This window comes from Zerene cesonia, chromosome 13 (assembly GCF_012273895.1).
Source record: "Zerene cesonia ecotype Mississippi chromosome 13, Zerene_cesonia_1.1, whole genome shotgun sequence".
NCBI lineage: Eukaryota > Metazoa > Arthropoda > Insecta > Lepidoptera > Pieridae > Zerene > Zerene cesonia.
Window position 1 is genome coordinate 6,017,847 of NC_052114.1, and position 25,251 is coordinate 6,043,097.

Below are 25,251 nucleotides of genomic sequence, written 5' to 3' on the forward strand. Positions count from 1 at the left end.
GAGTTACAGCTCTGAGTAATCCAAACCCATACTTTAAATCCTTTACTACTACTGGTATTCATACTACAAGTGACATTAATATCATTTTAAGAGCACATAGTAGTTTCAAAAATTCACTCTTTACACAATGCTATGATCAGTAATTAAGTATACGAATCCTTGTTAGTTTTTAGATCTCTAAATTGTAAATTAAATGATTGAACATGTAAGAAAGAGTACATCAAAAGAAAATATTTCTTTCAATAGCCAGCTAACTCCTACCTAAAAGTAATATTTAAGTATGTAAGTACACAAGTTACTTGCTGCAATACATTACAAAATGGAAGAATTATGGTTTATGTATAAGTGAAGATTGGGATGTAATTAATTAGTCAGACACTGATGCCTTTAGTCTCTACTAGCTGCGCCCTGTGGTTTCAACTGTGTAAGTCCGTATCCCGCAGGAATATTGGGATAAAAAGTTGCCTATATGTTATTCCAGCTACCTACGTACCAAACATCATTGCAATTGGTTCAGTAGTTTTTGCACGAAAGAGTAACACACACACACATCCTTAGAAACTTTCGCATTTATAACATTAGTAGGAACGGATAGGACTTTACCTATTTTAAACAAACAGATTTAATTCAAACTCAAAAATGTGACAATACCATAAGATAGGTCAGATAAAGAGGTCAGATGCATGAATCTTAGATACATTTCAGTCCGAAATAAAATTATCAAAGCTATTTACATATATTAAACATGCATATAGTTGGCGGATGCCAGCCAACTAAGATCTATCAAATAAATGGCCGATATAAGCACTTGTGTGCAACATACATATTTCGAACCCATTAGGGGTTCCCAATATGGGTTTAAAGTAAAGTAAAAATATCGTTTATTAATTATATTTGTCTCTTCGATTGCATAAAAATCAAAGATTGTTTGAGAAAGCTAAAATAAATAACCTATCATTTTGTCTTGCCTGAATTAACCGTTCCTACATAAAACAAAATAAAAATATTTAACTTTGAAAATGTTATGAAATATTTCTTAGCAACAGAGTCAGTGCAAATTATATTTTAGGTTATGAATATGGATTTAATTATGAAATAAGTTAATTTAAAATTAAAGTGTGATATCAAAGCAAGATAATAAAGCCTTACCGTATACATCATCATATTGGCGAAACTTTAATTCCTTAATTAAAATCAATAAATCTAAAGGCGGCTCGAGATTGCAAGTTCCGAGTCTGACGCCTACCTAAAACCTATAATATACGTAAACGTGTTCAAACTATCTTTATACAAAAAGCCGCATTTTTAATATATCATGTCAATCATGAAAAAATATACACTTCGGACCTTCTAGTAACACTCCTAATTAAAAAACTTTTTCAGATAAACCAATGTGACTAACCGCCATATTCCTTAAAACACAAGATGGCCGCTTCCAATATCCGACTCCCAAGTGCAATGCCGTCAAGTGCTAGGTGACAGCTATCCAGCAGGCGTTGGCAAAATCACTCTATCTGGGTAGAGCTATATCAAACGCATGATAGTAGGACATGGTTCTTCATTTAAACTAGAATTCCGCACCGAAGCACTTCACACAAATTATTGATGCTGCGCGAAGACGCGCGGGTAAAGCGATGCCGGTTTCAAGTGCCAGAGCGAGAGTGAAAATAATAGTATAATATTCTTCTGCCCGGTAGACTAATGACTGTATTTCATTGATATTTGATTTTGATAATTGATAATTCAATTACTACAACTACATATAGTGTACTAAAATATTAGTCCAAGACCCAAGTGTACACTACTGTACTAATGAAAAGTAAAAAAAATCAGATGCTACAGATCATCTACGAATACATTCTGTATTTAGTCCACAGACCCCACCACAGACTATAAACCAATTACTCCCAGTCTGTTCCGCACTTGGCATTCCATTCCGTTCCGTTCCGCAGTGTTGCCAGCTCCCACCTCGTTTTACTGGAAACTTATAGTAACTAGACATCTTTATTTTCATAGGTTACATTAATTGATGATTATTAATTTAGGAAAAAATGTTATTTAATGAAATATCAACAAATAAATGACAAACAAACAATTTTTACATTCGAACAACAACCAACAAACAATACAAGATTTAGAGAGTTCAATGATAAAAAAAGGCCCAATGAGTCCAATCAAACTGACTTTTCTTTTTAAAATTTTAATGTTACCAGATGCGAACTTTCTTTAATTACTAGATTTTTTGTAATAAAAAAAAAGCTTTTTGGTTATAATATAATAAAAATTGTTTTATTAGCCTGAGCCTTAAGCGCTTATTACACTTATATAAATTTAGTGTCTTCATTTATAGCAAATTTAGAAACTAGAGGCTTATCAGGATCACACTAGTTTTACACATGTTTCTGACCAAGATATCCCCGAAAAACATTATATTACTCATAAAAATCAACTATAAGTATTCAAATAAAATAAAAAATTGTTACTAAAATAACCGATAACACTGTCCTAAATTCGTTTTTAATCAGAAACTTTCGATTTCAAAAATTAGGATACGAACTCGCTGGATGCGATTATTTACACTTTTCTAAATTAAGTGACGACTATATTTTGTGTTCTATAATAAGCGCTCAATACATAATTTTGAAAATATAATTTTAAGTATATACGGAGACGAAAACGCCTTTGAGATTATTGATTTTTCCATAAATTTTTGTTTTTTTTCTATTATTTTATAGCGGGCAATTGGGTTGTTCGCCTGGTATGCGATCACCACCGCCCATGAACCAAAGAATAGGACCAACGTATACAATCACGTCTAGTATTTCGGGTAAAGGATAAGGATTAAAAAAAATTAATGGATTGACGACTGGAAGGAAGGAATGGACTGGGAAGTGCGCGGAAAAGGATAGAGGCTTATTGCTCCCCATTTATCGTATGAAACACAGTAGCATGCTACTATTTCACGCTCGTCCGCTATGGGGGGTCACAAAATATTAACAGAGTTAAATATAAGAAAAAAGTTTGAGGTACGATGTACCTACCTTTGTTTTTGATTCTGAAAACTATGTTTAATTCGAAGAGGAACTTAACCAACTTCTTAAGAAGAAGTGAGACAATTGCTTGATTCCGTCTTATACTACTCTTTCATCCATCGTGTTTCTCAGCTTTTTTTTTTTAACTTGTTTGTTCATTAATACACACACTTTAATCTACTATATAAAAATAAGTCGGTTTTTCCTTCCTGACGCTATAACTCTAGAACGCACCAACCGATTTCCACGGTTTTGCATTCGTTTGAAAGGTCTCGGGCTCCGTAAGGTTTATAGCATAGAAAATTCAGGAAAAAAAGTCAACGGAAAAACGGGAAAATTTTTCACATACAGCCATCTGGTGGCGAAACGGAGTTCGCCGGGTTTGCTAGTTCCTTATATTTATTGCGTTTTAAAAATGTGTATCGATTTAATTACCATTGATTACCCCAGCGACTAAAAGGGTTTTTATGATTTCTTAAGTTAATTTTGCATTTAAGGTTCTTCCTTATGTAACACTCAATAATTAAAGTATATAATGTAGGTTAAGGTACTTAAAATCATTTAAAATTACATAAGTTGCTTATTGTTTAATTTAAAATGAGTGGCTTATTTGGCTTATCGTTAGTAAGATAATGGTGATAAACTTTAACATTAATGTTATCATCGTAACGCATTTATTACGCCAAAGACGTTTGGAATAATATGTACAATTGTCCTATCGTATAATTATCCAAGAACATTGACTGACAACGAAAGTACAGGCTTTAAGCTAGCATACTTAAGTTCACAGCTGTTATCTGTCACTGTCACTTGAACGAATTTGTAGTCAACGATCCACGCATGACGGCGTGAGCGATAGATAAGGTCGTTCGAGTAACGAGTTAGTAAAACTGGAATCTCAATAAGAAGTGGTTGTGCTGTAAAATGTGTATTATACGATTTTTCACGTGTGAAGCGTTTAGTGCGCATAAAACTAAAGAAATATTGGATAAATTGCGACAAGTAGATAACGATGTTTTGGATTTATCCACTGAAATTTGCTATCATGTTGAACTTGCAGAAGGATGTGACTATCTTAATATCAATCAAATAAAAATTTTGCAGTGGTTACTTAGCTCTCCTTTGCAACCACATTCTTTAAAGAACGAATCAGTTTATAAGTTCATCGATGGTAATCAGATTATTATTGAAATAGGACCAAGGTAAAAGTTTTATTTTAAATTTTTACTGTTCAATACAGATATATTCAAGATTATGTCTGCATATTTATATACTAAATTAATTTTATGATTCATAGTTCTAATTTTAAATAAAATATCCTGCATGATATTGAATTACTTCCTTTTTATTGAAAAGTTTACCTAGCCACTATAATTACACAAAATACTAATACTGATTTAGGTATACTACTAGGTAGGAAGCTAGGTACCTTCAGTGAGGGCAATTGAATATTTACACTGGTATACAGTCATTTTGTTGCCAAAGATATGAGATTGATTTTTGGTGTATTTATACTCACAATTCATAAAACTACTAATGGTTTTGTAAGATTTGCTCTCGTTTTCTTTCTCATAATTTTTAAATATGATATATCAAAGTAAATAGAGAGGAAAACATGTTACATTTGCATAAAACACCTTTTAAAAGCGTTTCTTTTATAATTTTTCAGAGGACAATTTTTTTTTAAAGACAAGTAGTAATTAATTGTTCTAAATACAAGATACGAAAAAATCAAAAAAAAAAACAGCACAATCAGTACTTTCATGAGTATGTTCGTGATTTAGGCACTCAAAAACATAAAATGTTATATAATAAATAAATCCAGGGCATCACGAAAAAAAAGAATTGTAGAGCTGTCTTATTTTACAGTCCCAGCTACGTTCCAATGAAATCTGTAATTGTGATGCATCCATTAAATAAGTGTCTTGTGCTGTTTTAGAATAAATACTATTAAGAGTTAAGTAATTAAGACCTGTATTGTTTACAGACTTTATTGTGTCTTAATAAAAATTTTTTTTAGGTTTAACTTCTCAACAGCTGACTCAAGTAACTCTGTACAAATATGTGAAAGTGTTGGCCTCCATGATGTTATCAGACTTGAAGTGTCCACCAGATATCTCATTAGTTTCCGTAATACTAAAAGTGTCAGTAAAAGCTTATTTGAAGAATTGGCAGCACCATTACATGATAGGATGACCCAGTGTATATACACCAAGGAAAATCTTCCTCGTCATAGTTTTAATGAAGGTCTACCAAAAGATTTAGAACCTTGGTATGTTGTGCCTCTCCAAAAAGAAGGAATGCCAGCAATGGAAAAAGTCAACCAAAAACTAGGTATTTAATTGCATTCAATAAAAATATGCATTATAATGAATTTATTCGTAGTTACACAGGTATATTTCCTTTAACAATGAAAATTAATTTCCTTTAATATCTAATATTGTAATTATTGTTAATACTACCTTGAATGGAAAACATAAATACAGTTTTCTACTTGTTACAAAATACACATATTGTCTAAGTTAATTTAAATTTGTGTGTCAAATAATTACTTATCTCAATTCTATGCAGGGTTGGCGTTTGATAGTTGGGATATGCAATTCTATATGGACCTATTTGTTAATAAACTAAAGAGAGATCCAACTAGTGTTGAATTATTTGACCTTGCTCAGAGCAATAGTGAACATTCAAGACATTGGTTTTTTAAGGTGAGATCTATGAGTTCAATTGAATATTATAGGAACATGGGATATCTTTGGTTTAAAAAGAAAACAAAATCGTTTTTAAATCTTTTTTATAGGAGCCAAATATAAGGTTTAATTAATATAAGATGCGAATAATCATAAATAATTATTTTTCTGCTATAGTAATGTAATTTTGAACTTGTTTACGATAAATTGCCATTGCTTATCAAAATTACTGATGTAATATACACTACAGTTAATGGAATAGTTTTTCGTAAGATAAATATGTATTATTTTTAACCACCTTTTTTATTGCTTATTGATAAGATCTATTATTTATAATTTTATAGATCCATGTAATTACTATTTACATAGTAACAAAACTTTTATCTTTCAGGGTAAAATGATATTAGATGGCCAAGAGGTCAATGAATCTTTAATTGATATGGTTGCATCAACACAAAAGTATTCAAATAACAATAATGTAATTAAATTTGGGGATAATAGCAGGTAATTCAAAGAAATTTACTTATTAATTATTGACTCTCCTTATGAATTGTGAATGATTTGAAGGTGTAATTTTTAAAGGATATTAAAAGATATCAAAAATATTTATCATGTATTGTGTCTTTTGGTGGTAGATCTTTGTTTATATTAAAAAATACATAAAACATACTTGTTAATAGAACTGAAAATAATTGCATTAAAAAAAGAACTGCATTTGCTTCTATCTTTCATAATTATAATATTTCACTTGCATTGATATTAAAAAAAAAAACCTTTAAAAGCTCTGTTGAATATGCTCTGATAATTTTCATTTTAACATAAGGGTATATAAAGAGTTATGTAACTTGAGAAATTTTTAAAGAATAGAAAAAATTTGATCACGAGGCGGAATTCGAACCCGCGTTATTGGCCTAACCGTAGCAACGCCTTGCCTCTCGGCCACCCGTGATCCCGCCACAGTAATTGAAGTTTTTTTTTTCTATTCTTTCAAATATTTTAAAATTTCTAAGCATTTCAATGCTATAAAACTAAAAATTAAATGTTATGCAATTTTTCTTTTTTTTTAGTGCTATAAAAGGTTTCAAACACACAAAATTACGGCCAAGTGATGTAAAGGTCCCATCTCAAGTTATATCTGAACAAACTGAATCAGATATAATATTCACAGCGGAGACCCATAACATGCCTACTGCTGTGGCCCCATTCAGTGGAGCGACAACAGGTACGGGAGGAAGAATTAGAGACGTTCAAGGTGTGGGCCGTGGTGGACATACAGTAGCTGGCACTGCTGGATATAGTGTTGGGAACTTGTTGATACCAGGTGAGCAGTCAATGAAAGTATTATGCTGTTATTTGTAGCTCTGGAATCATCTATCATCTATCACTAAACATGTAGTTGAATCTTAGATTTTAATTATTGCATAATATATTGAATGCAGGATTGATGTTTATTAGTGGGGACATAAGTTGGATTTAAATAATATCACGATATAAATGAGCATTGAATATTCTCTAAGTGAATATAATAAATGATGCAATGTAGAGCTTCGATTTTAATACCGACATTATCTATATATATCATAATTGTGATTATGACGCCATATTATTATGTTTGCACGAAAACAATTTATTCATAACAACAAATTATTTCGTAAAATTTACAATCACTGTTGATGAGATGTTTATGTTTAATATATAACATAATAAATTATATAGCTTGTAAGTACAATATACATGACTTACAAAATTGTTTTAATAGCATTTAACGAAACTTTTGAATATTTGAAAAATAAAAAATTATATAAATAATCTTGATCTTCATGGTCATGGGGCTTGATTGGAAAGTGTGTCTTTGGCCGTATTGGGGTCAACCGATTAGAAGAAAATACTTAGCTATTTCTCTTATAAACATTAGGGATATTTTATGTTCATTTGGTCGTTTTACTTTGGGGAACGGCGGGATCGTCAAAGAAAACCAGTTGGGTTGCTTTATACATTTTTTTTATAAAAAAAAGCAAAGAAACATTTTCACACATTTTACATCATACACATCGGAGTTCACATTTAAATTTATACTAGCTGGGACCCGCGGTTGAAACCGCGTAAGTCCGTATCCCGTAGGAATATCGGTATAAAAAGTGCCTATGTGTTATTTCAGTTGTCCAGCTATCTACGAAGCAAATTTCATTGCAATCGGTTCAGTAGTTTTTGCCCGAAAGAGTAACAGACGCACGCATACATATGCATCCATCCTCACAAACTTTCGCATTTATAGTATTATTATTCGCCATTAGATGTCAGGAAGAATCATAATAAATTGGGACTACTCAAACACAAGTAAGTTTAAGTCGATAAAACACGAATAAAACACGAATATGACATTTTCTAAAAAAGTTTCTCGTTTATAGGTATAAGATAATGTACATAATTTTAATTTACGATTACATAGTAATTCGATCTACTTAGGATATGACCTACCCTGGGAAGAAAAGGACTGGAAATATCCCAACAATTTCGCAAGCCCTCTGCAAATTATAATCGAGGCGAGTAATGGAGCTTCTGACTATGGAAATAAGTTTGGTGAACCACTTGTATCAGGTATCTGGATCTTTAAAATAAGGTGTTGATGATAGGATAAAATTAGTTTTCAATTGATTTAAATTTATTATATAAATAATACGACTATAATAAAGTAATGAACGGCATTTGATTGTCGGTCTATGTGAAATGAGAGATGAAACATTTATAAAATTATGAATAATTTAGGCAATAAAATATAGTATAAATGACATGGATATAATTTTGTTGTTATATACTTTTTATTCTTTCTTTTCATAGGATTTGTTCAGTCGTATGGATTGGTAAATGGTGATAATATTCGCGAAGAATTCATAAAACCAATTATGTTCAGTGGTGGTATTGGATATATGCCCCATAATATGATTAAAAAGAACAAGCCAGAGAAAGGTAAACAAGGTTTTTTTCTAAGATTTTTTTCTCAGTCCTTTTAAATTAAGATTTTTACGCGAAAAGTAGCGAATACTGTGTTAGAACTGCTTTGTCTACTGAAGAAGTTTATCAATAAAAAGTTTTCTTAATATAACTATTATTATTTAATAATCTTTATTTAATGAAGCTAAAGAGTCCAGATTATCTTAGACGCTACTGGTTAAAATTGAAAAATTATTTTTGGGTTGGATAGCTACGCTTCAACCACCAAGAGCAATAATAAAATTAAGAATATTGCGAAAATGGAAATGTTCTGTGGGTCGGGTAAGAAGAATTATTTAAATAGTGTTTTTTTTTTGCTGTGTAGGTATGTTTTTAGTAAAAGTGGGCGGTCCAGTATATCGTATCGGAGTGGGAGGTGGGGCCGCATCTTCCGTGGCTGTACAGGGTGGCGATTCGAGAGATCATGCTTTGGACTTTGGAGCAGTACAGAGAGGTATTCACATATTGAACTTGATTCCTGTTTAAGGAATCAATATTATACTTGAAATTATTATACCAATTACAAATAAAAATTAAAAAATAATATATGTTTTCTAAAGGTGATGCTGAAATGGGAAATCGTCTTAATAGAGTTGTACGAGGATGCCTAGAAGCTGACATAAACCCTGTTGAATGTAAGTTTCTTTCACATCAGTATTTCATCTTATCAGTATAATTCATCCAGACAAACTATATTATTAAATCACTAATTTCATTTAAACTTTTAATTTTAGTAAAAAAATTCCAATTTTAAAAATAAACAAACATTTTCTGTATCGTTTTTCTAGAAATGAATTTATTGTGTTACTTTTTTGCCAATAACTCAGGTGACAATATATGTTGTCATAGAAAATATTATATAACAACTGTGGTTATTGACAATTTTTTCCAGAGGGTGTAAAAATATTATAGTTATATCTATAACATATGGATTTATGAAAAAAAAGATTATCAGCCGTCTAACCTTTTTTATGTCCCAACTAATATAGCAAATAAAAAATATTAAAATTTCAGCAATCCATGATCAAGGTGCTGGTGGCAATGGTAATGTGTTGAAAGAGTTAGTCGAACCTGAAGGTGCTGTGGTGTTCACTAAAGAATTCCAATTGGGTGATCCCACTATCACAACACTAGAACTCTGGGGTGCTGAGTACCAAGAAAACGATGCTTTACTGTGTAAGAAGGAAAATAGGAATATACTTGAAGGTAAGCTGAGTTGAATTTTAAATAATGGTTGTTGATATGGTATAGTTGCATACAAGCATTTTAATTTGTGTTATTTTTTTATGCAAAGTTTATGAAGTTTTTAACGGTTTTAATTTTTATTGCTAACTAATGACAACTAGTGGACCAGCAATTGAGGTAAATATAAAATTATATTTGTAACTATTGAATGCTTTTATTAAGTAATTGTTGAATTTAATTACATACTATACCCTACTTAATTAATTTGAGATGGAATTGATGGAAAATTTAAACTAACAATTATAACATTAAGTTATTAAGTTAAGACGTAAAGTTAACGTAAAACATTAATTTGTTGTTTCGTTAATTTTTGGAATAATTACAAAATTATTCTAGAAATATGTCGACGTGAGAGATGTCCAGTATCATTTGTCGGCGAAGTCACCGGTGATGGTTACATGAGCCTTGTCGAAGACTCCTATAACGACGCGTATATCAAGAGATCTGATAGACAGAAACCAGATGTTGCTTCTAAAATGCCGTATGATTTGCATTTGGAGGCCGTTTTAGGTTTGTATTTTTCTTTTTCTTTCAATCAGTTGTATTAAGATTACATTAATATATAAATTTAACAGCTATATTCTCAATTTTATTAATATTTACTAATGTTTGACATTATGACCATTAGTACCATAATTTAATATATTATTATATGCCATTAGCAGTATGGCTTCTAATCAAAGAATCTCTTTGCAGGAAATATGCCAAGAAAAACATTTAACTTGCAATCTGAGAAGAGAACTAAATTACCTCTTTCCCTGCCACATGACATCACAGTAGAAAAAGCTCTTAATAGAGTATTGAGGCTTGTTAATGTGGCCAGCAAACGCTACTTGACAAATAAAGTGAGTTTGTCCATATATATTTTTCTACCTTAATAGCATTTTATACATTAATATTTGTAAGTTTAAAATGCCTATTTTATGATTTATGTGATAAATTCTAAATTTTCAATTAGATTATTAACAATAAATTATAAGGTGAAGCCAGCTTGTTGAACAAGATTAAAAGTTTATGATTTTTTTTTAATGTATGATAGGGAAGCGCTTGACTACCATCTCGCCTACTGGTAATCGTAGATGTAGTCTAGGATGGAGCGCGCTTCCCTAGAAGGTACCTGTTCACTCTAACTTTGAAGATCCCAGATAATTTTTATCTATTTTGTACTGTTACGTTACTATAACATGCATTTTCCCAAATGCAACTTAAAGTATCATTTCTGTAGTAGTACGTTATATGAGCATTAACAAATTAAATTTTTTTAGGTTGATCGTTGTGTTACTGGTTTAATAGCACAACAGCAGTGTGTAGGACCGCTTCACACTCCGCTAGCTGACTATGCTATTATCGCTTTATCGTATAACGACCTTGTTGGCTCAGCAACTTCTATTGGCACCCAGAACATTAAGGGCTTGTTGGATCCCGCTGCCGGTGCCCGATTGTCGCTTGGCGAAGCTCTCACTAATTTGGTAAGGATATAATACAAGTTTATATACAGATATAGAATCATCGCTATAGAACTTGTATAAAAGATTCATCATCATCATCCTCCTTCCTGCCGGCCTCCTATGAGGGTTAAGGCTATAATCCACCACGATGGCCAAGTGCGGGTTGGCAGATGTCACATGTCGTCGAACTGTATAAATGATTCATTTCATAAAAATAATATATTGCCCTATCTAACATACGTAAAAAAAAGTTAATTCAAATTGTTTTTTGTTTTGCAATGATGGGTGTGTCAATAAAAAAAAGGTTATTTTAACAGGTCTTTGCGGGTATATCAGACTTGGAAGACGTGAAGTGTTCCGGTAACTGGATGTGGCCGGGTAAAACCGGAACGCAGGGTGGCGCTCTAGTGATAGCTTGCAAGGCTCTCACTGTTGCTATGGCGGAGTTGGGCGTGGCCGTTGACGGAGGAAAGGATTCTTTGTCTATGTGCGCTAGTGTCGATGGAAAAACAGGTAATTATATTGTATATATCTTAACAAGATGGCTTTTCTTAATGTTGTACACTGTGAAATTTCACTTGTAATATTATAATATTTTGATGATTGATGATTGATTGAGATTTTAAGTATTTAGTTATTGTATTTTGGTAAAATGAAATATATAAATAAGGTTTCATAGAGAAGTGTAATTGTTGCACAATACACTGCTCTTCTGACAAATATCGAATTTCGATTTCTTAACACAAAAAAAAAGCTTTGTTGATATTTTTATATGAGATACAAAGGTAATTATAATGTATTATTATATATAATCTGTTAAAGCACCTTTGCTTTCAGAAGATTTCTATATATAATTATGAAATGTTAGAATTATCAGATAACAATCACACATTGAATTTTTATTTGCAGTCCAGTCTCCAGGCACGCTAGTAATATCAACATATGCTCCTTGCCCTGATATCACAGTAAAGATCGAACCAGCTCTTGTTAAAGAAGGGTCAGTGCTGGTTCATGTTCCTGCTTCGCCGGGACAGTATAGGTGATTATTATTTGATAACATTCAACATAAGTATTCTTTCTTCATTGGAATATGTATAACAATTTCATTATCCTTACCTTACTACATACAGAATAATATATCTATACAGAAATAAGTTCGTTCTGGGTAATTGAACATACAAAAATGATATTGCCGTTATTTCCAATAGATTTAGATTTCAGTAAAACTGTATTTAATCAAAGTGATAAAATATTATGTTTCATGCTTTTAGAATTGGCGGTTCAGCTTTGGCACAATGCTATAAACAGCTGGGCGATAATCCACCAGACTTGGACAATCCTAAAATATTAAAATCATTGTTCAAAGTAACACAGAAACTACTCAAAGGTATAGTTTTTAAAATGAGAGTATACAGAGTATTGTTCTCTATAAAATTTTGTAAAAATATGGCAATTATATTTTTTTTTATTTTTAGAGAAAAAACTTCTATCTGGTCACGACATTAGCGAAGGAGGTTTTATTACAACAGTTTTGGAGATGGGTATTGGCGGGATTCGTGGTTTGGAATTGGACATACAAGTGGATTCCCAAGTATCACTTATTAACACACTGTTTAACGAAGAACTTGGTATTGTAATAGAAGTAGATCAGAATGATACCCAATACATCTTGAATGAGTATAACAAGAACGGAGTTAGTGCTACAGTGATTGGCAAAACTGGGAAATATGGCATGCAATCAGACGTAAGTGCCATAATGCATTCAAAATATACACTTACAATATAGTTTATTATTCGTTGAGATTTTTGGGAACATTTTTTACAAAAATTGTTGTATACCATAAATGAGTATATAATTAAATACGTTAATTTTAGTTTATATCGGAAATTTATTATCAAATGAATAGAAGTTCTTGCCTAATCACTCAGTTTACAAATCAGTCAGTTAAGTGTTATATTAAAATTGTTAAATTAAAATTAATCGTAATGAATTAGATCTTCTATCAATTTATTCACCTTTATACATTTTCAAATTCTACCTATATATTATGCTTATTGTGTATTGTAAATATTTTACAGGTGGTTGTCAAGGTAAACAGGCAGAAAGTTCTGGATTCAAAACTAATCAACGTGTTTAGAATGTGGGAAGAAACTAGCTACCAGCTGGAATGCTTGCAAGCTAATTCAGAATGTATAAAACAAGAATGGGATGGTGAGAATAGCGTTGTTAATTATTATTCTTTTTTATGCCCAGATAGTACAAGATTCTTTTTTCTGTTATATATATTTTTTTTTAAATTTGCAATTGTTTGAACGTGATGATTAAGCTATTTGTTTTTTTATGATGTAGGTTTGGAAAAACGTAAGGGTGTAACATACAATGTCACCTTCGACCCCTCGGCGGCGGTTGTCAAAACTAAGTCTGTGAAAGTTGCAGTCCTGCGTGAAGAAGGTATTTCTTATGAATAATATTGACAATTTTAAATTATTTGTATAACATTTTGTGACTTCTGAAAATCAATGAAATTTTGTTGTTTATATGTTGGTTTGTTTCTTTTATTTTTATAGAAGAATACTGGATTAACTACTGGACTTATTGTTTTTGTATTTTTGGCTTGTAATAAAAAATATTTCTTTACTTTCATATATTTATCAATACAGGTACAAACGGTGACCGCGAAATGATAGCCTCTCTCATGATGGCGAACTTCGAAGTTTTCGATGTGACTATGAGCGATTTGCAATCGAAGAAGATCACACTAGATGCTTTCCAAGGATTAGTGTTCCCTGGCGGATTCAGTTATGCCGGTGAGTTATTACTGTTATTGTATTATAAAACATAACGATTTTGTATTACATAAGAAAATATAGAATTTCATGTCTATTTCTATTAAAATTTATATATATTATGAAACTGCCGTAATTTTTACAATTTTGAGACTTGTACTAAACAAATTTGAAATGTATTTGTCTCTATTGTTGTCTTGTATTTCGTTATTGAAAAAATAAATATCTTTTATATTCTATTTGTAGATACTCTGGGTTCAGCCAAAGGCTGGGCAGCTGGTATCCTATTCTCTGAAGCACTATACAATCAGTTCTTGCACTTCAAGAATAGAAACGACACGTTTTCACTGGGCGTGTGCAATGGTTGCCAATTGATGGCACTCTTGGGCTGGATCGATCCGGAACAAAACAACACGACCGTTCGCAAGACACAAATATTCCTTGATCACAATTTGTCTGAGAGGTAACATGCTGTAATAAAAAAATAATATATATCTATAATGTATTAACTTCCTTTGTAAAATAGAATTAAGATAATATCCTCCCAAATATTGTAAATGCGAAAGTGTTTGTTTGTCATTCTTTCACGCCGCTATAGAACGATTTTTTTTTTTTTAACTAGGATACTAGTCATTCCCATCGGAATTTTCTTGAGTAAAAATATTCATAAGTCTATTTTTTTTAATAACAAAAAATCTTAACCATAGATTCGAATGCCGCTGGAGTGCAGTGAAAATTAGCGAAGACACCACAAAGCAAGATGTTTGGTTCCAAGGCATGGGAGGCAGCGTGCTTGGCGTGTGGGTAGCTCATGGTGAAGGAAGATTTACATTATCAAATCCCGTATTGGAACAATTGCATAAGAATAGACAAGTCGCTATGCAATATGTGGACGATGAAGGAGTACCCACTGAAATCTACCCTATGAACCCTAATGGCAGTCCAAGTATGTATTCTGTTAAGAATAATTAATGTAGCAATGTTGTTTCAAAAGTGCAAAAGCTAATGTCTTTGGCTTTTATTTTTAAATGTAGAAGATTATGCTTCTGCTTTTTTTATATATATGATTCATAGCTAACAAGATTCTGATATAAATTATCTTGGTATTGATCTAAAAACGATTCAGATATTGGTAAAATTCAGACATTGAAATTAGTAAATAGTGTAACTAATACAATTTTCTTTTTTGTATATAATAATACATTTAGATTATTTTCTTTCTACAGTTGGTATAGCTGGAGTGAAATCACCCGATGGACGTCATGTGGCGATGATGCCTCATCCTGAACGCTGTGTGTTACGTTGGCAATGTCCTACTCAGCAAGCAAGAGGCGTCACATCAAACCCAGCTAGCAATGCTTCGCCATGGCTACGTCTCTTCCAAAACGCATACACTTGGGCCTCTGCACAAAATTAGGTTTTTCAAAGTATAAAAAACATACTAGCTGTTATTTTATTACACATTATGTATTATTGCTTGGAAAATAGCAGTGAAATTTAAAAATCTGTATTGAAAGTTCAATCACGATATTTATATATATTTGTTTTTGCTTTACTGGATTAAATCTTGCATCATTGGTTTTTATGAGGCTTGAATGTATATATGCATCAAGATTCTTTAGGGTATTTTTGTTATTAAATAATAGTATGTAATTTAGGATAAGGAAATCTCTAAATCAATGGAATGTATCCTCGAATATTTTAAATCAAAAATAACATGGAATTTGTGCAATAATACAGAGCATTTGTTTGAAATATTTTACATTCCATTTATATAATGAGTTGCGTTACTGTTGTTTTTATAACAAGTTTTTAAGAATTTCTATAAAAAGGACTATATAAAAATAAAATAATAAAAATAGTTTTTATATAAAAATAAAAATATATTTTTAAAATATATTTCAACATTCCTGTTTATAACTAAGTTTTTAACTATACATGTGTTGTTTTAAAGAATAATAAATTTTTTGAATTTTAACATGTTATTATTATATCAATGAAACAATTAAATGTTCATAACCATTATTTCCTGTAAATTTTTACTCAAGTCTTTTCTCCTTGCTTTTTCTAAAGCATCACAGAGCACATAAAAGCCCCTTTGTGGATCTGCCTTATGTTGGTAAATTTTAAGTAATTCTCTGGCTTTGTCAGTTAATGTATATTTTTGAGTATCAATTTCATCAATTCTATTTTCTTGGATTTTCAAATTTCTGGCAAGATCTCTCCAGTATGTTCCAATTTCTTCAACTATTGTTTCATTTATTCTTGCCTTTTTCCTTGCACTTATATTTCCATATGGATGACCTTTCGGAATACTGTCTATGGATTCTGATTCTGATACATTGTGGTGAGCTAAAAAATACAACAAATTTGGATATTGTTTAAAAATCATTAATGCGTCAGTCCTTAGTACCTAATGTATATGAATGTGTAAAATATTGTATTTGGGGAATTAAAAAAAATTGCAAGCTTTAATATGACACTGTTCACTTTGGCTCCATTATAAATTATTATCCTAATACAGGTGGAGACAAAACAAACAAGAAATAATTAAAAGCCACATTTGAGTTATAGTGTAATTTAAATGATTTAGTTTAAAATTAGAGGAAGCCGATATGAACTGAACATTATTACATACATAAATCTTAAAAGAATATTTTTTTGTATGATAATAACTCACCATAATAATTCATATACGTTCTAGGAACATGAGTCAATTCATATTCACTGATACTTTTGAGCAAATCATTGCTTTGTAGCAAACAAGCAATTTCTTTCAAAGGTGAAACATTATCTTCTGATAAAACTTCTCTAATTTCTAAAATTCGGAGTAACTGGCCAATTGTATTTATTTGCTCAAATCTTCTTTTTGAATGGATATCTTTTTTGTAAAGGTTTTTTAACTGGTTGAGTATTCGATTGTGTTTTTCGCAGGTTCCCAAATTATATACAACTTGTTGTTTTAATTTACTGTACTCGGATAACGTCATTTTAGTAAAGACAAAATATAATTTAGTTACGTTTAATAATCAGACATACTTTCTGACATATGACATATGACATAAGACAACATAAGTTTTTACGGATTTACCCAATAATAAAGTTGCTCGTCAAATGTTAATGGCAAGTTGCCATAATTATATTATAAGCAGTGTTGTCAACTTGTTTTTCTAAAAAGGGCAACTAGGAACTCTAAAAACGGATAGAAAGGGCTATAATTAATAAAAACGTTTGATCACGAATTCACGAATAATGTAGTTGCGAGTACCACCCAGAAGTATTTTTTTGGCACAATTGGAAATTATTTTTACATTTTTTTTTGTAATTCTATTTTATTTAGGGACTTTGAGTCAATATCTACTATTTCAGTCCCACGGAATATATAACACAGGTGTATATTTTATATTCCGTGCCATATAGAATCTTAAGACATGAATAATCATGCGTGTTAGGTGCGGATAAAATGTCTGGAACATATCCACATCAGTCGGATTCACATTTCTACTTGCTTTCTACTTACTTGCTATATAATTCTTTTAGCAAAATTATAATTTTGTAATATGAATGTTTAGAGTCCGAGCAACATTTATTGCTAGAATTTGGAAATTTTGGAATTTGGAGTAAGATCAACATTTTTTGCTAGAATTTGGAAATGAAGAAGGTTATTAAATTATTAATAAATACTAAAATATTGGGGAAATGTATGAAGACTAACGTAATCAGAGGCTTTATTTTGTAAATATTACTTGTATTAATTATTCTATATATTTGTAAATTCATTAACTTTGCGTATATACTTATATTACAGAGTGTCGCATGGGGCTATTATCAAGGCAATATGAAATCCCAGGTCCTGCTAACGGTTATGCAATGTAGCTCAGCTGTAATCAATCTTCAAATAGTTCATATTATATAGTATTATTGCTATTTATATTATTCAACGTTGCTCATTTAATCAGTGTTCTTGACAATTTTCGATAATATTAATAATATTAAAGAATTTAAATATCATCTCGTGGAATTGTAGGACTATAATTCCTAATAAAACGTACCAAACGCTGGTACATGGGTGGGTCATATACCTTAACATTCCTGAAAAATTCACGTACGTACCTATAAATGACCCACGAAGTTTAAAAATCAACGATTAATAATAATACAAAACATTATTATACTTATTTTAACGAAAACTCACAGCTATTGAAACTTGAGCATATTAAATGGGATACAATTATTGGCAGTCTAATGTATGCGTACAAATTTATACATTACAGATTTTGAATTTCCTCTAATTAAGGACGATGATGTATACCTTTCCCATTAACTTGCCACGATGAAGCATGCCACGTACCTGGTCTGTGATATTTATAGACATTGTGATTTTTCACGCAATAATAATCATGTACATAAGTATCCGATATGGGTACATAAAATATTAAGTAAGTAATATAAGATAAGAGGTCATTTGTAACAAACAATGCTCATGCAATACAAATAAATTTTACTTAGTGTGTATTTGCTTATTTCTTTATCTCTTTAGTGTTGTCTTATTAAGCTTTGACCTTACTATCAGTATATTGTATAGCTTTCATGCGAGCGGACAATAATGTGAATAATTTTTTTTAAAAATGAATCGATTACTGAAACCAGTGAACATTTATAATCAATTACACAAAAAATTGGAGAGCTTAAAATATGGAAGTGCGTGTTTCCGTTGTTTGTCAAATATAAGTTCAAAAAATGATCGTTTGTTCCCTGAGAGAGTCGATTTCCCTAGTCGTCACATCGGCCCTAGGGATCAAGATGTAGTTACTATGCTAGATCTTTTGGGCTATAAGGTAAAATTACTTTCTAAATGAGTGATGTATATAAAAGATACAAAAAAAAGATTGATCCTCTTCACCGGAGATGTATTTATTATTTAAACGTATAACATATTATTTTCGACATTCATAATAGTCAAGGTTTATCAAAAAGATAAAGAAAAACTTGAATATTCATTCTCTTTTGTGAAATTACGTATTTTCAATGCGCATGCGCATTCTACTTAAAAACGTGAATGAAAAAAAAAAACAAATTTTATTCCTCCGGGCTATCTAATCCTCTTCTTCCTTATCTAATAAATTATATTTTTTTCTACATTTATAAATTAAGACTACCTTTAATTTTAGAGCTTAGATGAACTCACAAACGATGCAGTGCCGAAGCAAATTCAACTCAATGGGCTTATGGACATCAATGATCCAATGAGTAAGGAATGTTAAATATACTAATTGCAATAATTTGAAAGCTGTGAGATCAAAATGGACAATCATATAATATCTATATAATCTATGATTAATACTTTAATTTAATATTATATAGATATTTAATACTTGAATTTCAGGTGAATATGATCTAATTGAAAGAGTAAGAAAAATTGCTGAAAAGAATCAAATATGGCGCTCGTATATTGGAATGGGGTACCACAATTGTTGTGTTCCACATACAATTATGCGAAATATGTTTGAAAATCCAGGATGGTATGTATGATAAAATAGTAACATACACTTTTCGATAGCAACAATGTTGGAGATTGTTATGAAATTTTAGGACGACTCAGTATACGCCGTATCAACCCGAAGTAGCCCAGGGCAGGTTAGAGGGTCTACTCAATTACCAAACGATGGTTAGCGATTTGACTGGATTGGATGTTGCAAATGCCTCATTACTTGATGAGGGAACTGCTGCTGCTGAAGCCTTATCGCTATGTCATAGGTAATTATTGTTTTAATATCTTTTCACCTCATCTATATTTTGCTTCAGACAAGATGTCGATAAAATAAATTCTGTTATTTTCAGACACAATAAAAGAACAAAGTTTGTAGTATCAGAACGTCTGCATCCCCAAACGTTAGCAGTAGTCCAAACGAGATTGGATGCTCTAGGTTTAGAAGTCAAAGTATTATCAGACGTGAGGCAGGCTGATTTCGCACAGCGAGATATTTCGGCAGTATTACTACAATGTCCTGATACGAGAGGTCTAGTGTATGATTATTCTGGTTTAGCTGCAGCTGCTCAGGAACACGGTGTAAGTTTATAAAGGCAAACATTATGTACGTTGTAATGTTTTATTTTATAACGCCAATTTTATTTCAGACGTTAGTAGTGGTGGCCACAGACCTCTTAGCTTTAGCGCTTTTGAGACCACCAGCTGAATGTGGAGCAGCTCTAGCGGTGGGTACGTCGCAGCGGTTCGGCGTGCCTCTTGGTTACGGAGGTCCACATGCTGGATTTTTCGCAGCAGAACATGCTCTAGTGCGACTTATGCCAGGCCGGATGGTTGGCGTGACCAGGGACGCGTCTGGAAGGGATGCTTATAGGTAAGTTATTATACTTTTGAATTATTGGTAGATTATTTAAATGTACTTAAAATTCGCCCAATACATATTTAGAAGATTAGACGTAAAAACCGATAATTGTACTGTATCTAATATTCAATGCTCTATGCGTTAAGTAATTAATCAAAAAAGATTATTACAGATTAGCATTGCAAACAAGAGAACAGCACATTCGTCGTGATAAAGCGACTTCAAATATATGTACTGCTCAAGCGCTTTTGGCCAACATGTCTGCAATGTACGCTGTATATCATGGTCCACAGGGCCTCAGAGATATAGCCACTAGGGTTCACAATGCTACCCTTGTTTTGGATCACGGTAAATTATTGCTATTTTATTAGTTTTACTAAAACAAATGACATGACCTAATTTTCTTTAATGATGACTGCAGGTATCCGACAACGTGGACACAAACAATCAAACGATGTGTACTTCGATACGCTTCATATAGTCCCGAATCCAGATCACGATACAGACGCGATCAAATTAAGGGCGCAGGAAAAAAAAATGAATCTTCGCTACTTTGAGGATGGTGCTATAGGAGTAGCTTTAGATGAAACAACTACCATGCAAGATGTTGACGATTTACTTTGGATATTCGACTGTAAGAAAGTAGACGAGGTATACAATCACAAATATCTCTTTGGCACAAGAAATAATCAATTGATAAGGAGTAATTTTCATTATTTAATACAGGTAATGCAATATGGAGATGTTCGATCACGCAGTGTACAAAACGGACCATTTCGAAGGACATCACCGTATTTAACTCATCCCGTTTTCAGCGCCCATCATTCCGAAACAAGAATTGTGCGATACATGAAGAGACTGGAAAATAAAGACATTTCTCTAGTGCATTCGATGATACCACTGGTAAGGATTGTAAAAAACTGTTGCTTGTATTTGGAAGTTCGTTATTCTCCATGTGTAATGTGTTTAATTATTTTGACAGGGATCCTGCACGATGAAGTTAAATTCTACAACAGAAATGATGCCATGTTCTTTTAAACATTTTACTGAAATCCACCCGTTTGCTCCTCTAGATCAGTGTGAAGGATACCATACACTGTTCGAAGAGCTTGCCAAAGATCTTTGCGCTATAACTGGCTATGATCGTGTTTCTTTCCAACCTAATAGGTAACTTGTATTTACGAAGTAAATTTTATCTTTTCACATGAATATAGTTTGTTTCAGAACTAAATAAGTTTCAAATTGAAGTTTTGATTTTGATTTAACTAGTTTATATCTATTGTATCTTAACGTTTGTAAACAGTGGAGCACAAGGAGAATACGCAGGCTTGCGAACAATCAAGCGATACCACGAGTTCCGAGGAGACACGGGTCGAAACATATGTTTGATTCCAGTTAGCGCTCATGGAACGAACCCAGCGTCTGCGCACATGGCCGGAATGAGGGTTTGTGCCATCCGTGTAACCTCCAACGGTGATGTAGATATGGAGCATCTTAAAGAAATGGTACGTACCAGTACTTCTATACTAATATGATAAAGTTAAAGAGTTTGTTTGTTTGGTTGAACGCGCCTATCTCAGGAACAGGTCCGATTTTAAAAATTCCTACAGTATTAGAAACCCAATGTAAACAACAGGGGCATATCTAGTAGGTATTTTCATATAAAAATGATAGCAAGTAGATATATTATGTCGTTTCACTTTGTTTCCAAAAATCCATATGTACTTATCCATATATTTTCAACAATTAATTTAGGAGATTAAGCTAATTGCTTCGAATATAATTTCATTCAATGCTTTTAGGTTGAACAACACAGTGAGAAGTTGTCCTGCTTGATGTTAACATATCCAAGCACATTCGGAGTGTTTGATGAAAGGGCAGCTGACGTTTGCGCATTGGTGCACAAACATGGCGGCCAAGTGTATTTGGATGGAGCTAATATGAATGCACAGGTAAAACTTTTTTTATTTTTATCTGAACTTTTGAATTTAATTGATGAATCTAAGATTTGAAGGATGCTTTAGTGTTAAATGTAATGTGATGGTATGTGGGAGTCGAGTACGCTTCGGTACGAATTGGGACATCTCGCACCGGAGAAGTACCAATCCTCACAGAAAACTGGTGTGATATAGTAGCATGCTACTGTATTTAGTTCGGTGACTGGGGTAGCCAGAGGCCCATATACTTTTCCTTACGATTCCCTGTCTTTTCATTTATTCCTCTCGTTATTCCTTTCTTAAACCCTTTCCAATTTATAGTCGGCAATCAATTTCTAGAAGCTTAAAATCTGTAATCGACCTTACACCTCTGCAAATTTCGTATGCAGTGGCAGCGATTATCAGGCGATCCACCAGCTCCATTGCCGACGATGATATAAATAAAACCTAATTTTAATTTGACGTCATTTGCAGGTTGGTCTCTGTCGTCCTGGTGATTACGGAAGCGACGTATCTCATCTCAATTTGCACAAAACTTTCTGTATTCCGCATGGTGGCGGTGGCCCCGGCATGGGTCCTATTGGAGTGTACGTAGTGGTTTTTTATTTCGATTTCGTAATGCTTATCGAATAATTTAGTTATATTTTAACAACAAAAAACTTATATAGTATTTGAGATCCGCATTGGGTACAATTTTTATTGCATACATTTTTTTATAATTAGGAAAGCACACTTAGCGCCATTCCTGCCTTCTCACCCGGTAGTAGACCCGCTAGCTGACCTCGGTGAAGCAGCTCATAGCTTTGGTTCAGTGAGTGCCGCGCCTTATGGGTCCTCAGCTATTTTGCCAATTTCATGGGCGTATATCAAAGTGAGTTAAACTGCATCTACGATCGATATGTATTTTATAAATAGGATAGAGTAGTTTGTTTCTTTGCAATAGATAAAGGAAAAATTGCCGATTAAAGAAATTATTTTCAGTTCAAAACTCAATTAGTCGAGCGAATATAGCTTCTATTTCGTCCTGTTCAAAATAACTAGAAAAGGTGTTTTTGTCTTGAAGTCTATCCAAAGCAAAATTTCTAGATCATCATCAGCCCGTCATACGTTCCCACTGCTGGACCACAGGCCTCCTATAAGGGTATAATCCACCACGCTGGCCTGGTGCGAATAGGCAGATGACGTCGAACTTTCGATTCAATTTTCTTAGACAGGACTTGTCGGTTTCCTCCAGATCTTTTCCCTCACAGTTTGACCAGTGGTAATGTTATCTACATGCCCAGATAAATTGAAAAATCAATTTATTTCTTGTGCGCTAGCCTGATCTCGAACATCCGACTTATTGATTTTGAGTCCGAGGTTCTTACCACTGAGCCATCACTGCTTCTAGATGATGGGGCCAAAAGGTCTAAAGCGCGCAACCCAGGTGGCTATTCTCAATGCAAACTACATGTCTCGGAGACTCGATGGCCATTACAAGACCCTGTACAAAGGCGAGAGGGGGCTCGTTGCGCATGAATTCATTATCGACGTGCGAGACCTTAAAAAGACTGCTAATATTGAACCTGGAGATATTGCCAAGAGATTAATGGACTTTGGTAAGTCATTATTGGAAACATTTAAGTACATTGTAGTGGTATCTAGATGTAGTAAATTTCTTTCCTTAATGAATTCTGATATTGAAATTAATTTCTGCGATATTGAATATCTGAAACCAGATATATGTATAACAATCAAATGATTTAACATGGTACACTAGTTGTTGAAATATTTTAATGTAATTCGAAAGTATTTTACACATTAAGGTTTCCATGCGCCGACAATGTCTTGGCCGGTCGCCGGTACCCTGATGATAGAACCAACTGAATCAGAAGATTTGCAAGAATTAGAACGGTTTTGTGAAGCTCTTATAACCATTAGAAAAGAAATCAAGGATATAGAAGATGGTGTAATGGACAAACGGCTAAATCCATTAAAGGTAATCAATGCTCTATTGAACATTTTTCGCAATTTGCCTGATATATAAATTTGGAATGTAATTAGTTAAATTAATCAAAAAGAGAGACATTATTAGTCATTTTCTTGTTTTTAGATGGCACCCCATACTCAAGAAGATGTGATTACTGAGGACTGGAATCGCCCTTATAGCAGGGAACAAGCAGCATTTCCAGCAGTAAGATTTTTTTTACTTATAATATAAATTATGTTGCTTTCGTATTTATTATGAAAAACGTAGGTAGTTTTATTTTGTCGGAAAAAGTTGAACTGATTGATATATATGTTCTTATTGATCTTGTATACAGATGTCGAAAATTTTTTATTAATTTAAATAAAACGAGTAGATGTTGTAAAACAATAAAACTAAAATAATTATTTATCTCATATGTATATTCTTTTTCAGCCATTCGTAAAGGGAGAAACAAAAATATGGCCTACAGTCGGAAGAATAGACGATATGTACGGCGACAAACATCTTGTTTGTACATGTCCTCCAGTTATAGATGATTTCTAAATAAAATAAAATAAACTTTGCATTAATATGTAATATGTATTTCATGACAATCTTCTCTTAGAATAAATACTGTCTCCAAATAAAATACCACATTGATCTTCTCTATGTCCCAATAGAAATAAGTTATAAGCTATACAATATTTTCACTGCCAAATACCACCCTTTTCAATTTATATTAACTTTGTATTTCTCTTTAATGTAGTAATTCTCATTTTGCACTAAAATAATTAACATATAACATAATATTGAATTCAAGGCA

At 32.3% G+C, this 25,251-nt stretch overlaps 5 protein-coding genes across 5 annotated transcripts in view; 3 read left to right on the forward strand and 2 right to left on the reverse strand.

Annotated features, from left to right (window-relative positions):
- The window catches only part of LOC119831297 (collagen alpha-1(IV) chain-like), a 2,832-nt gene extending 2,802 nt beyond the window's left edge, over nucleotides 1-30 (reverse strand). The window contains exon 1 of the mRNA XM_038354598.1: nucleotides 27-30. Coding sequence (XP_038210526.1) covers nucleotides 27-30 — 4 coding nt within the window. The remainder of the gene's footprint in view (nucleotides 1-26) is intronic.
- A 3,839-nt stretch (nucleotides 31-3,869) lies between these two features.
- LOC119831034 (phosphoribosylformylglycinamidine synthase) lies at nucleotides 3,870-15,885 on the forward strand. The gene is made up of 23 exons (XM_038354256.1): nucleotides 3,870-4,234; nucleotides 5,053-5,366; nucleotides 5,604-5,740; nucleotides 6,114-6,226; nucleotides 6,790-7,043; nucleotides 8,189-8,320; nucleotides 8,561-8,689; nucleotides 9,039-9,167; nucleotides 9,274-9,348; nucleotides 9,728-9,919; nucleotides 10,295-10,468; nucleotides 10,655-10,803; nucleotides 11,224-11,427; nucleotides 11,724-11,919; nucleotides 12,316-12,445; nucleotides 12,678-12,793; nucleotides 12,882-13,150; nucleotides 13,486-13,618; nucleotides 13,757-13,858; nucleotides 14,068-14,214; nucleotides 14,440-14,656; nucleotides 14,901-15,139; nucleotides 15,420-15,885. Exons 1-23 carry the CDS (start codon nucleotides 3,957-3,959, stop codon nucleotides 15,608-15,610), a joined length of 4,020 nt encoding a protein of 1,339 aa, XP_038210184.1. The 5' UTR covers nucleotides 3,870-3,956; the 3' UTR covers nucleotides 15,611-15,885.
- A 146-nt stretch (nucleotides 15,886-16,031) lies between these two features.
- LOC119831035 (fas-associated death domain protein) lies at nucleotides 16,032-17,247 on the reverse strand. Its single transcript, XM_038354257.1, has 2 exons — nucleotides 16,874-17,247; nucleotides 16,032-16,545 (listed from the first exon to the last, which is right to left on the reverse strand). Exons 1-2 carry the CDS (start codon nucleotides 17,181-17,183, stop codon nucleotides 16,199-16,201), a joined length of 657 nt encoding a protein of 218 aa, XP_038210185.1. The 5' UTR covers nucleotides 17,184-17,247; the 3' UTR covers nucleotides 16,032-16,198.
- A 2,192-nt stretch (nucleotides 17,248-19,439) lies between these two features.
- LOC119831298 (glycine dehydrogenase (decarboxylating), mitochondrial) lies at nucleotides 19,440-25,245 on the forward strand. The gene is made up of 17 exons (XM_038354599.1): nucleotides 19,440-19,443; nucleotides 19,580-19,715; nucleotides 19,786-19,950; nucleotides 20,035-20,263; nucleotides 20,332-20,555; nucleotides 20,716-20,891; nucleotides 20,965-21,194; nucleotides 21,270-21,446; nucleotides 21,526-21,710; nucleotides 21,847-22,048; nucleotides 22,346-22,495; nucleotides 22,955-23,067; nucleotides 23,204-23,351; nucleotides 23,871-24,078; nucleotides 24,286-24,458; nucleotides 24,573-24,653; nucleotides 24,882-25,245. The coding sequence occupies exons 1-17, from the start codon at nucleotides 19,440-19,442 to the stop codon at nucleotides 24,990-24,992; spliced, it is 2,712 nt and encodes a 903-aa protein (XP_038210527.1). The 3' UTR covers nucleotides 24,993-25,245.
- Nucleotides 25,189-25,251, forward strand: part of LOC119831299 — a 4,754-nt gene continuing 4,691 nt past the window's right edge. The window contains exon 1 of the mRNA XM_038354600.1: nucleotides 25,189-25,193. Within this exon, the coding sequence (XP_038210528.1) occupies nucleotides 25,189-25,193 (5 nt within the window). The remainder of the gene's footprint in view (nucleotides 25,194-25,251) is intronic.